The sequence below is a fragment of the Pezoporus flaviventris genome, unplaced genomic scaffold (assembly GCF_033815535.1).
Source record: "Pezoporus flaviventris isolate CSIRO_AGI_PZ_B2104156 unplaced genomic scaffold, CSIRO_AGI_Pfla_v1 ptg000041l, whole genome shotgun sequence".
NCBI lineage: Eukaryota > Metazoa > Chordata > Aves > Psittaciformes > Psittacidae > Pezoporus > Pezoporus flaviventris.
The window spans coordinates 13,789,845-13,801,175 of record NW_026892589.1 but is presented as its reverse complement, the minus strand read 5'-3'; the positions used below and the strand labels follow the sequence as shown (position 1 = coordinate 13,801,175).

General features: G+C 57.3%; 1 protein-coding gene across 1 annotated transcript; it reads right to left on the bottom strand.

The window, feature by feature from the left end:
* Window positions 1-4,170: 4,170 nt before the first annotated feature.
* Window positions 4,171-10,537, bottom strand: DAO (D-amino acid oxidase). Its single transcript, XM_061466455.1, has 11 exons — window positions 10,463-10,537; window positions 9,371-9,576; window positions 9,135-9,249; window positions 8,571-8,647; window positions 8,103-8,168; window positions 7,457-7,511; window positions 7,062-7,166; window positions 6,554-6,636; window positions 5,796-5,913; window positions 4,829-4,927; window positions 4,171-4,406 (listed from the first exon to the last, which is right to left on the bottom strand). The coding sequence occupies exons 2-11, from the start codon at window positions 9,562-9,564 to the stop codon at window positions 4,275-4,277; spliced, it is 1,044 nt and encodes a 347-aa protein (XP_061322439.1). The 5' UTR covers window positions 9,565-9,576; window positions 10,463-10,537; the 3' UTR covers window positions 4,171-4,274.
* Window positions 10,538-11,331: the final 794 nt, after the last annotated feature.

Sequence of the window (11,331 nt, the reverse complement as noted above, 5' to 3'; positions counted from 1 at the left end):
GAGAATATAACAGCATTCAGGTGGGGAGGAGCTTGCCTTCTTTGTCAGAAGCCTCTCACCGTGCAGGAGGTTGGATCTCTGTGGCTGTGTGTGAGGAAGCTGTGACCTGTCTCAGTTTATTTCCAGGACTCCAGGCTCCGGAATACACAACCAAATGTGAGTGAGGTGGACTCAATGCGAATCACTAGGCTATGGGACGCAATGCACTTCTACAGTGCTCAGTTGTCTCATGCAGACACAGCGTGCACCAGGTTTCTGCACAGTGGAATATTTAGGGAACCAGGCCCCTTTTGTGGGGGGGCAGGAATGGGTGACTGAGTCCGTGTTTGGGTGCAGTACCAATGGGCACAGTTGGGGTTCAGCTTTCCCTCGGGGTTTTGTGGCACTGCGGTAGCATGCTCAGGATGCGGTAGGATGCTGGGGGTGCCTTAGGCTGTTTGTTACAGCACTGCAGGGAAATGAGAAGTGGACGATTCCTCAAAGAAACTGAGGAACCTCAGAGTAATGAGGAGAGGCCGAAGAGGCTGTTAGCACTGGAATGGGCTGCCCAGGGAGGTTGTGAATGCTCCATCCCTGGCAGTGTTCAAGGCCAGGTTGGACGAGGCCTTGGGTGAGATGGTTTAGTGTGAGGTGTCCCTGCCCATGGCAGGGGGTTGGAACTGCATGATCTTAAGGTCCTTTCCAACCCGAACTATTCTATGATGTTCTGTGTGGGGTACCCTGTGCTGAGAAGGGCTGAAGCTTGATGAGGCACCGCGGTGTCTGCCCATTCATTTCCTGCAGCCCCAGACCCCAGATGCAGTTGGTCCAAACACCAACCTTCCCTTTCCTCAGCACCAGGGAAGTGCAGTTCAGCTCCCGGGGGATCCCGCTTTAGATGTGGCTGATGGAAGCACAGAGCCTGGTCTCTGTGCTGGTTCTCTCTGTCCCTGCTGTCTCTGTCTGCGTGCTCAGCCCAGCAGCTGTTACCAAGCACCTTTAGTTAAGGTCCTGCTTTCCCACTGTTAATCTTCACACATCACCTGGGGTTTTGGGGGCAATATTTAACAGCTGAAAGGACTGCATTGCAGTGGCCTTCAGAGTGTGCACTCAGAGAGGTTTAGGTGAAGCAGACACAGCTCATACATTTGCTTCAGATTAAACATTTCCCAGGTAAAGATTTATAGGTGATGAGAAACCTTTGGGTGCTGTTGAGTGGTTCAGTTTTAACCTGTGACGTTTACAGTGTTTAAAATAATTGTAGGCATTTCTGCTTTCCACTTTGTACGAATTCTGCATTGAAAATGTATTTAATAAGTGCCAAGACCGGTCCTGCTGCAACATCTTCATACGCTGGCTCTTTGGGTGAGAGATGGTGATGCCTAAAGCAGGATCCAAAGCTCACTGAGGCCTGGGACAATCTCCCATGCTCTGGATGAGCTGAGCAGGGTGGTCAGGAGCCTGCCACAGCTCATCAAACAGCGCTGAAATTCAGGTTCTGCAGGTCCCTGCGTGCTATTGATAACGGGAGGATGGTTTGGGTTGTTCACTGATAAACCGGCCAGCATTTGGGGTTGTACACAATAGCCTATAAATAACCACAGGTCATATTTTGTTAATATGGCAACACCATTGATGTACATAAGAAGCTTCCAAAGATGGTTTTACACACCCTTGAGTATTTTTCACTGATGAATTACTATAGCTTGTTCATTTCAAACAATGAAGGGAGATCCAGTCGAGAGCAAACACCACTGGGGGGGTCAGAGGTTTGCTGAGTGTCTGATACGTTCGCATCCAAAGCTGGTGTTGGGGACAAGAATCTCCCCGTGGGCTTTGATGGAGGGGTTTGTCATTCCTCGAGAGCACGGGATGTTTCCCTGGGTCTGGATGTACGGTTTCTAAGCTGGATACGTTTCAATGTTGGAGAACTTTGTGTATCTGAAGCTCGTTGTAAAATCCTCCCTCTGCTCCCAGGTTACGCGACCCTGGGGAGTTTGATTCCACACTGGCTATTTTCTGTCGAACAAATAAATAGCTTTTTCAGTAAAGAGGCTTTGGGCTGGTCTGTGCAGGGGCAGCAACTTCACCACTTCCTTGCCTTGATGCTGAGCCCCAGCTTGTTGTGCGAGGGCTCAGCGCTCTGCGGCTCCAAGTCCTTCTCTGCGTGTTTGGACAGAAAGCGATAGGAAGCACAAGTAAGCTCCCAGATAAGCACCCCTGAACGTTCCCTTCCTTACTCACCTGCAGGTCTTTAGCTGCTTTCTGCGTTCCAGCCAGTTTGGACAATAAGAACCAGACCGTTTGGCTGCTTGCCTGTGGGGAAGTCCCGGTGATGCCTTTAATGCCGCAGCGAGCGAGCACAGAGGTGTGTTGGGAGGAGGCAGCTCCAAGTGTGCCCGGGCTGGGCACTGGTTATTTACCCTTTCATGGAAGCTTCTCTTTCCCCTATCTCATTCCTACAAACCCCGGGCAAGCACATCCCCCTCGCTGCGTTCCTCTGCCCTTTAAATCATACTCTTACACTGATGTCTATTGCAAACACGAGGCTGCTGCTGAGCCGGTGACGAAGGAGCTGCACGCACTCCGCACCGACCGCAGAGCCTTCTCATCGCCCTGTGCGTTCAGCTTCCTCGTGCAGCCCCGACAGGCCTCTGGGATGCAGCCTCCTGTTCCTGGGAAAGGGAAGAGTTGGTAAGCGCGGAAGGGTTTGTGTCCCGGAGCGACGCTGAGGGAGAGGGTTTGTTCTCTGGTGTTTTACTGGGGAGCTTTTGGCCTCCTCGGGCACCTCTAAAGCTTGCTCTGATTTCCCGAATGCTCTTTGCTCGCTGAGGGTAACTTTGCTGGTACTTGACGTGATTCCAGCTTTGTTCTGTGTCCCAGGCGAGCGCTGTTGGAGTGCACAGAATCCGCTGATGCTGGAGACGGTTTGTGCTGCCGAGGAGCCCGGTGCAGCACCTGCATCCCGCTGCCTCCTTCACCTCTGCTGGGCCACGGAGCTGAACCTTGCTCTCGTGGCTCTTCGCTCCCACCACGTCCCACCTGTGGCTGCCACCAGTGTAAGACCTCTCCCATTGCTCTGCCCGCAGAGCAGAGCCATGGGGTGAGCTACACCAGCAAGTCCCACCCGTTTCTGCCCAGGACTGTGAGTTCTTAATGGACCGGATGCCATTAACCCCCAGCACCTCATGTTCCACGGTGCTATCCCGGCCCCCTTTGTCTGTTTGGAATCTAGAGCCATGTCTCTTCCTCCTGCAGGATGGAATCTTCAGGAAAAATGCATGTGGAGACATGGAATAAAGATCTCCAGGGGTGTTTCCATGGAATTAGCGTTTCCAGCCCTATCCATGGCATCATTGAGAAGAGACAGCTCCACACACGAGGTTTTTGAACATTACCTTTATTGTGCACACCTGTAAAACTGTGGCCTTTCAGGGAACAAGCACAATCAGCCTGTGCTGAAAATCACTCGGGAATCACTTCTGTTTGCGTTCTAGGCTCAGACCCTCCTGGAGCACTCCCCATCCCTTCGGGAAGCACCGAGGCAGCTCCAGCGCTGCTCCATATCCCACGGCGAAGACGCTGAAGAGCCCATGGGAGTTTTAGGGCTGAGAACAGCTATTTTGGGTGTGCTCCTGCTATATATAGAGCCTGGCAAGCGCGCAGGGCTGGGACGTGTTGCTTTTGTTGCTAAAAACAGCATTTGGGAAGCCCGTTTTAGGCAACTGCTGCTGTCTGTTGCCAGCAACGCTAACCAGGTGCTGCGCGCCCGGGCTCTGTCCTGGCTCCAGCATGAGGAAAGCCACTGTAAGTGCAGCACGTGCTTGAGGAGCTGCTGGTACCTCCCTGGGAGCTGCAGGGCTGCTTCCTACTAAGGAGCTTTTGCCTCCTGGGGGAAGCTTGCAAACCTAATTACACACTGGGTGTTGGAGCAGGCGCTGGAGACCTCAGGTGGCACCGGATCCTGTCCCGTCATGCAGGTGAACCACAGGAGGGTCAGGATTCCAGCTGAGCCCTGCCTGCCCTCTGCAGACTGATCCCAGGACACGAGTGCACTGTGAAGCAGGCAAGTAGGCAGTGGTTTAAAGCGCTGCCTCTAGGTAGGTTGTGCTTGGCTGGGGTGGAGGGAGCGTGGCAAACGACAGCACCAGAACTGGCAGCTCCCAGCAATGAGACTCTATGGACCTGACCCGGAGCTGGCAGGAGGGTCGAAGAGCCCGGGTGTTAGCACTGTGTTATTCCCATCTTTCTGCTGTGATTCCTAAGCTACTCCTGCCACCATCATCCTGGGTAACTCACAAGCGGGGCTGCGGTGAGCCGGCCAGCTTCCTCTCCTGGAGGATGCTGCCAAAGAGCCTGGCTGCTGCCATGGCACAGCCCCAGTGGATGGTGATCCCGAACCCACCGTGCCCGTAGTTGTGTATCACCTGGGGGAGAAGAGGAGGGATCGGTGCTGGGAAAGCTGTCTTTAGACTGACCCTTCAACCTCCCAGTGAGCACTCGGTGACCCTCTGCTCCATCCTTCCCTCCAAAAGCTGCCGGAGAGGCAGGAAAACACCGAACGCACCCGGTTAGCCAGAGCTTGGAGCAACCCGCTCTAGCGGAAGGTATCCCTGCTGGTGGCAGGGGGGTGGAATTGGATGAGCTTTAAGCTCCCTTCAACCCACAGAATCCCAGTGTGGGATTCTATGGCACTGGGCTAAAACTGGCCCGAAGATTCCCCTGGTATTAGAGGGGGGATGAGTGAGGAGTGATGAAGGTGGGGCTGAAGCCCCGCAGCGTTAGCTGGGTTCCCAGTGAGTGATGCGCTCTCAGTGCAGTGCTTAACGGCACTGGGCAGCGGGGGTACCTGTGCCTGGAGCTGCCCGTGGCCGATGCTCTCCCGCTCCAGGCGCACCCGGGGCCGCGCTGGTCTCAGGCCGCTCCATTCCCCCACGATCTTGGCTTCCTGAAAGCAAAAGCCCAGCAGCAGCCGGGGGCGTCTGCCTGAATTCCAGCAGCCAAACGGCCCAGCCCGAGGGATCCGTGAGGGGAGGGCCCTTGCAATGGATGGGGACGGGGGCTCCCGCATCCCTGCTGCTGCACCAGCCCCAAGGGTGCTCAATGAATCGAATTGAGAAGGGTGCATGGAGAGCTCAGAGCAGCTTCCAGCGTCTGAAGGGGGCCTATAGGGATGCTGGGGAGGGACTCTTCATTAGGGACTGCAGTGACAGGACAAGGGGTAATGGGTTAAAACTGAAACAGGGGAAGTTTAGATTGGATCTAAGGAGGAAATTCTTTCCTGTGAGGGTGGTGAGGCACTGGAATGGGTTGCCCAGGGAGGTTGTGAATGCTCCATCCCTGGCAGTGTTCAAGGCCAGGTTGAACAAAGCCTTGGGTGCCATGGTTTAGTGTGAGGTGTCCCTGCCCGTGGCAGGGGGGTTGGAACTGGATGATCTTAAGGTCCTTTCCAACCCTAACTATTCTATGATTCTATAACTGTTCAGGGGCAGGTTGGGCACAGGGGATTGGAGCAAGCTGCTCCAGTGGAAGGGGTCCCTGCCCGTGGCAGGGGTCGGAACTGGATGAGCTTTAAGGTCCCTTCAACCCAAACTATGGTTTCAAACCAATTCCATGGTTCTATGCTGCAAGGGGTGACTGGGCAGAGCAGTTTCAGATCACATCACTGTGCCAAAGCCTTGCGCTGCCTTCCCAGCTGATCCACGGCACAACAACAGCTCGTCACCAGCAATTCCTTTCTCCTACAGGTCTTGCCTCAAGGGTAACGCCAGCCCCAGATCCAGCAGCAATACGGGGTGCTGGGTGCATTCACCCACCTGCAGAGTGGGCAGCAGCCGGCAGCAGCCCTCCCAGATGGTTTTGTGGTCCTGGGCGCTGTTTGCTTCGTTCCAGTTGCCGTGCTGGTAGATCCCTCCCAGCACCGTGAACTCGCTCCTGCACCGAAAGCCAAGGAGGTGACAGTGGTGAGTGCCCCATCCAGGACTCTGTGACTGTGGATCCTGCTGTACCCCGAGCCTGCACCCTGCTCCTGCGGGAGGAGCTCGCACCGAGCAGGCAGAGCGGTGCCCCTGTGTCTGCTCGTGAGCAAGGCAGTCAGTAAATGCTGGCAGCATTGAAATGCCCTGGCCTGGGCCAACCCCAGGAGCTGATTTCATCTCCTATCAAACAGGACTGCTCCTGCCTGGCTGGGGGAGAGCTGGGAGGAATGGGACGGCACCGGTGGGCACACAAAGGAATGGATTTCTGCTGCTCCAAACTGTGGATTGACAGAGGACAAGAGGTGGGTTCAGGCTGGGGTGGCCGTACCTGCTGGACCCTTCTAAAGCCGTGCTTGAGCCCTGGGAAGCACAAGGACAAGGGGATGGATGAATGTGGGTGTGCAGGAGCAGAGCCCCTGGGTCCTGGACTCAGCCGCTTCCTTTGCGTTCCAGCCCTATGCCCACTGATGGCAGCTCAAGCTGTAATCAGCACAGGGAGAGGAATCTGGGTGTAGCCAGGACTGTGATCAGGAATTGTTTGGAATGCTTTGCCTGGGGGCTCCTATTTGCAGAATGGCTCCTTGCCCATCGCCTACCCCGGGATGATGTACGGTGAGTTGTAGATCCCAGATTCCATGTCGTGAGTGATGATGAAGTGCTTCACCCATGGAGCCAGGACCTGGGAGACGAAGGGGAGAGGGGCAGGAAGAGCTGGAGAAGAGGGTGCCTGGCTCAGGAGGCAGCTCAGTGACACACGTGGTGACATCCCTTCTGCTCCAGCTCCATGTACACTGCGGCACTGCCTTCCCTGCCAGGGAGAGGGGAGGGCAGGCAGGCAAGGGGGGGCTTCCTCCCTGGGTCTGTTTCGCCAGATAATCACCCTCTTCTCCCAAGGATTTCATGTGTTTTTATCATTAACATTGCACCTCTGGCCTCCCCAGACCTGAACCAGGAACAGAATCCGTGTGTTCTGCTCTGGCCTCCACACGCACGAGGCTTCTACATGAGCAGGGTTTGCTGGGGTTCAGGACCTGACCCCAGCGTGGCTCCAGGCCCACAGTTAACACAGAGGAGGCTCCCCCCATCCCAGAGCACCCTCCTCACCTTTATGACCTGTCCCCGGCCGGGCTGGAGCTCCGGGTCAGGCTGCAGCTCCCCTGCACGCACCCCGGTGCAGTTGATGACAACATCCACGCCCTGGGCAAACATCTGCAAGAGACAGAGGTGGAGGTGCTTGGGGTGGTACCCACGAGGCCCCTGCGGCACCGCCAAGCCCAAGCACTCGCTCCAGTGGTGTGGGTGTGGGTCAGCCATAAGGGCTGGATCCAGGGCATGGCTTCTGCTGAGAGTGGGTGCAGTTTTAGGGCACGCCGTAGTGTCGATGCTTGCGCTGCCCCAGCCTCTCTCAGCCATCACTTGTTGCACAGGAGTCTTTATCCTCCCCGGTGTCATTTGTTTCCTGCATCCACCCACTGCCCCTTCTCACCATCACCACTCACCTCCTGGAAAGACCCAACCTTCTGATGGAAAAACTTCACTCCCCTCTCTGTTAACCTGGGAAGAACAAGACCCTTTGTTGCTGACAGATTAAAAGCCAACTGGTGCCTGTAACTGATACCCAGGTATGGTTTGTTGCTCCTTGCAATGAACATCCGTGGTCCTTTTGGTGGCTCCTAATGATCTCCAGCTGTTAGTTCATGTCCCTAATGGCCCAGAGCTACTGACTGTGGTCAGTCCTGCTGAGCCCTGCTGCAGATCGGGCCCTGCTCCATGGTAGCAGTGACAAGAACAAAATCAAGCCCTAAATACTCCCATAGCTGAAAGCACCCAGGTGCAGCTCTAAGTGTCCTGTAACTGCTGCCCAGAGAAGCTGTGGCTGCCCCATCCCTGGCAGTGCTCAAGGCCAGGTTGAACCCAGGGGCTTGGAGCAAGCTGCTCCAGTGGAAGGGGTCCCTGGATGAGCTGGATGAGCTTTAAGGTCCCTTCCAACCCAAACCAGGCTGGGATCCTGGGATAACCTTCACGTTTGTCATGCTCCAGGGCTCTATCAAACTGAGGAGGCAGTGAGCAGGAATTCCAGCCCCTTTTCCCTGCTTCCCAGGGTGCCTCCCCTCTGCCCTGGCACCGTGGTGGCTCGGCACTGACCTGTTGGTGAGCCAGGGCAGGTACCTCCTGCACTCCAGCATCAGCGCCGTGTTGAACCAGCCGTAGCTGAAACCAGAGGAAGCCATAAGGACCGACAGCACCTTTACGTGAGCATCCCCCTCCCAGTGCTCCCGGCATCCACTGCAGCTCTGGGACCCCGGTTCCCCTTTGCACAAGTGTGTGGCTTTTCCCCTCTGCTTACAGCATAAAACACCTTCTGCTGGTTTTGTTCCCCCCCGTTTGGCTGTGTCTGGTGAGCTAAGAGAGGGGCTGGAATGGCTTTCATGCTGGGCTGGGCTTTTTTAGGCTGTTTTCAGTGTTTCCTACTTATTCCAAGGGAAGCTGTAATGAAGAAAGGCCTCTCCTGTGCCTGCCGTTTCCCATCCTTCCTGCCCGGGGACGGGGAGGGTCCGGGACCATGCAGCCATTCCTGCCCATCAGTGCCTATGAGGAGAACACACCAACTACCTGTAACCAGGGAAGAGCTCAAGCTCCTTGGGTGTCAGGTTCCTGAACCCCAGGACAATGTCCTTCCAAGAGGGGTCCTGCGGTAGGGAAAAAGGTTGTTCATGAACCTGGATCACCGGGATTCAGTGGGGATTCACCCCAAGGCAGCCGTCACGGCTGGCTCCCACCCTCGGGGGCTCAGCCCCTACTTCACACCAATACAGCACTGGGGCACAGGAGGCAGTGTCCTGAGCAGCCGTTTGAGGGCTTGAACCTGCCCGAGGGGAGACTGAGCTGAGCTCTTAGGCAGAAGCTCTTCCCTGTGAGGGTGCTGAGGCGCTGGCACAGGGTGCCCAGAGAACCTGTGGCCGCCCCATCCCTGGAGGTGCTCAAGGATACAGGGGCTTGGAGCAAGCTGCTCCAGTGGAAGGGGTCCCTGCCCGTGGTTGGAGCTGGAGGAGCTTTAAGGTCCCTTCCAACCCAAACCAGGCTGGGGTTCTGTGATCTGGAAGCGTTCAGAGCATCCTCTGGGAAGAAGCACAACCCCTGGAGCCGTTCCCAGCCCTCCTGTGACTTGCTCCATACCGGCACCGGCTGCCTGAACAGGTTATAGCCAGAGACCAGGAAAAGTCCCATTTCCTTCGCCGCTGGGGAGCCCAGGAGCCCCAGGAGGTGATCGAACGTCTCCTTATTCCAGAGCCTGCGATGGAAACAGCAAAGTGGGGGCTCTGCCAGCGCCATGGAGCTGAGCCCGGGTGGCTCAGCCCCTCGTGCACCCGATGGGACACGGCACCCGCCTCCTCCTCCTCCTCCTCACTCACGTCTCCTGCAGGTCACCACGGTCGCTCAGGTAGGGCTGCCACAGGCCGGCCGCCCCATCGCTGGTGGTGTGGGGTGTGCAGCGGTCGGCATGGACCTCCAGCTGCAGGGAGGGCAGGAGGCCGTGGAAGCGCTCGTGGATGCAGAGCGCGGTGGAGAGGCCGATCACCCCCGCGCCGATGACGGCCACGCGCATGGCGCCGGCTCCCTGCGGCAATGGCAGTGGTTGAAGGGCAGCGCCGGGGAGGCAACAGCTCCTGTGGGACCTGACCCTGCTGTAGGGATGGGACTGGGCCGCTCCTGTGCGCCCAAGCACTGGCACCATCTCCTGTAGGGTGCTGTGAGCTCTCCATTCCCAGCAATGACCCAGCTTGCTCCGGGGAGTTCCTAATTCTCCTCAGCTCCAGCATGGGCTGGACACACAGGAGGCTGGCACAGATAAAAGACATGGAAACCAGCACGTGTTTTCCAGGGAGCAACGCCAAGTGCATTAAGTGCAAGGAGAGCTCCTCGCATCCCTGCCCTCGCGTGCTGTGGCTGTGCCACCACCCCCAGACCCTTCCCAGCCCCGGCTCTTTGTAAATGTGGGTGCAAAGAGGGTCTGCACCCCCTGCCTGTTCCCTCTCAATGGAGCTTCCCACCTTGCAGCCTGGAAACAGCCCTGTGGGCACCGTCAGGGCAGAGAGCGGCCAAGGACCGAGTTCAGGAAGGGATGGGGTGCGATGGTGTGGATCGCATCCCTGCCAGCGGGTGGCTGTGGGAGGGATGCCAGCAGCACGCCAGACTAAATTCCAGCCTATCACTTTAGTTGGGCAAGGTGAAGCGCAGGCAGCATCTCTGCTGTGGAAGGCAGCCCGCAGAGGGACTGGCATTTGCTGGGATGAAGGGATGAGTCATGGGGATGTAACAGCGCCAAAGGCAGCAGGAAAGCCGTATGGCTTCCCATCTGCTCTGGTTCTAGAGCCCATGGCCAGCAGGAACCGGGGCTGCCTCCGCTACCTGCAGCCACGGGGGCTGGCCCAGGCTGCCCCTGCAGCACCAGCTGAGGCGTTCTCCATTCCCTTAACTGGGGACCCGGGCTTCCAGCAGCTTACCTGCAGCGTGCGGGGACCCTGGGGCAGGAACTGCGGGGTTTGGAGGCTCGGACAAAGCCGCCTTCCCCAGGAGCCTGTTTGCAGCCCTGCAGAGCAAGGTCCAAGTGCCGAGGGCAGCGGGATCACAGCACGGCCCCGAGCAACGGGGCCAAAGTCCCGGCTCCAGGACCGGAGCCCAGAGCCGCTGCTCTGAAGGGAAAACGGGGTCACGGCGGCGTTGGCATTGTCACCATGGATACTGCTGCCTGTCCTGCTGGATGGGGACAGCCCAGGCACCGGGCTCCTGCGGGAAAAGGGGATGCCTCGCACTTGGGTTTTGCGTTGTAAGACAGAAAAGGCATCGCCTCCCTGCCGATGGACCCCAGGAGCTGCCCAGCTTCCCCCTCTCAGGGGTCACAGGGCTTCGTTTCTCATCTCTGAGCTGCCTTTCCCTTCACAAAGCCCACAGCGTTGGGCTGAAAAGCCAGCTTTCTGCTGGTGTGGGTACCATTAGGAGGGGAGGCAGCCCTGGAGGTACACGTTGTGCTTGGGCAGAGCTGCTGCAATTGTGGGTTTTACCGTGCCTAAAGCTTTTATAGAAGAGGCCGCAAGGATGACAGAAACAGGAACTCATCTCCTGCACAGCCGGCTCGCAGCCGTGTCTCGGGAGTCCTGGGCCCAGGGTTTCACCCGTGCAGAACAACCCATTGCGAGGGATGGGGACTCGCTCCCGCAGAAGGCAGAGGAAAGGCAAGGGCAGGCACACACCGTGAGCAGAGGGATGCTCTGCCCCAGGAGAGCAGCAGGGACGGCCCCTCTGCAGACCCCTGTGCTTCACACACCCGACACCTTCAATGCTTTTGGTAGCATTTCCCACCCGGAGCATCGCT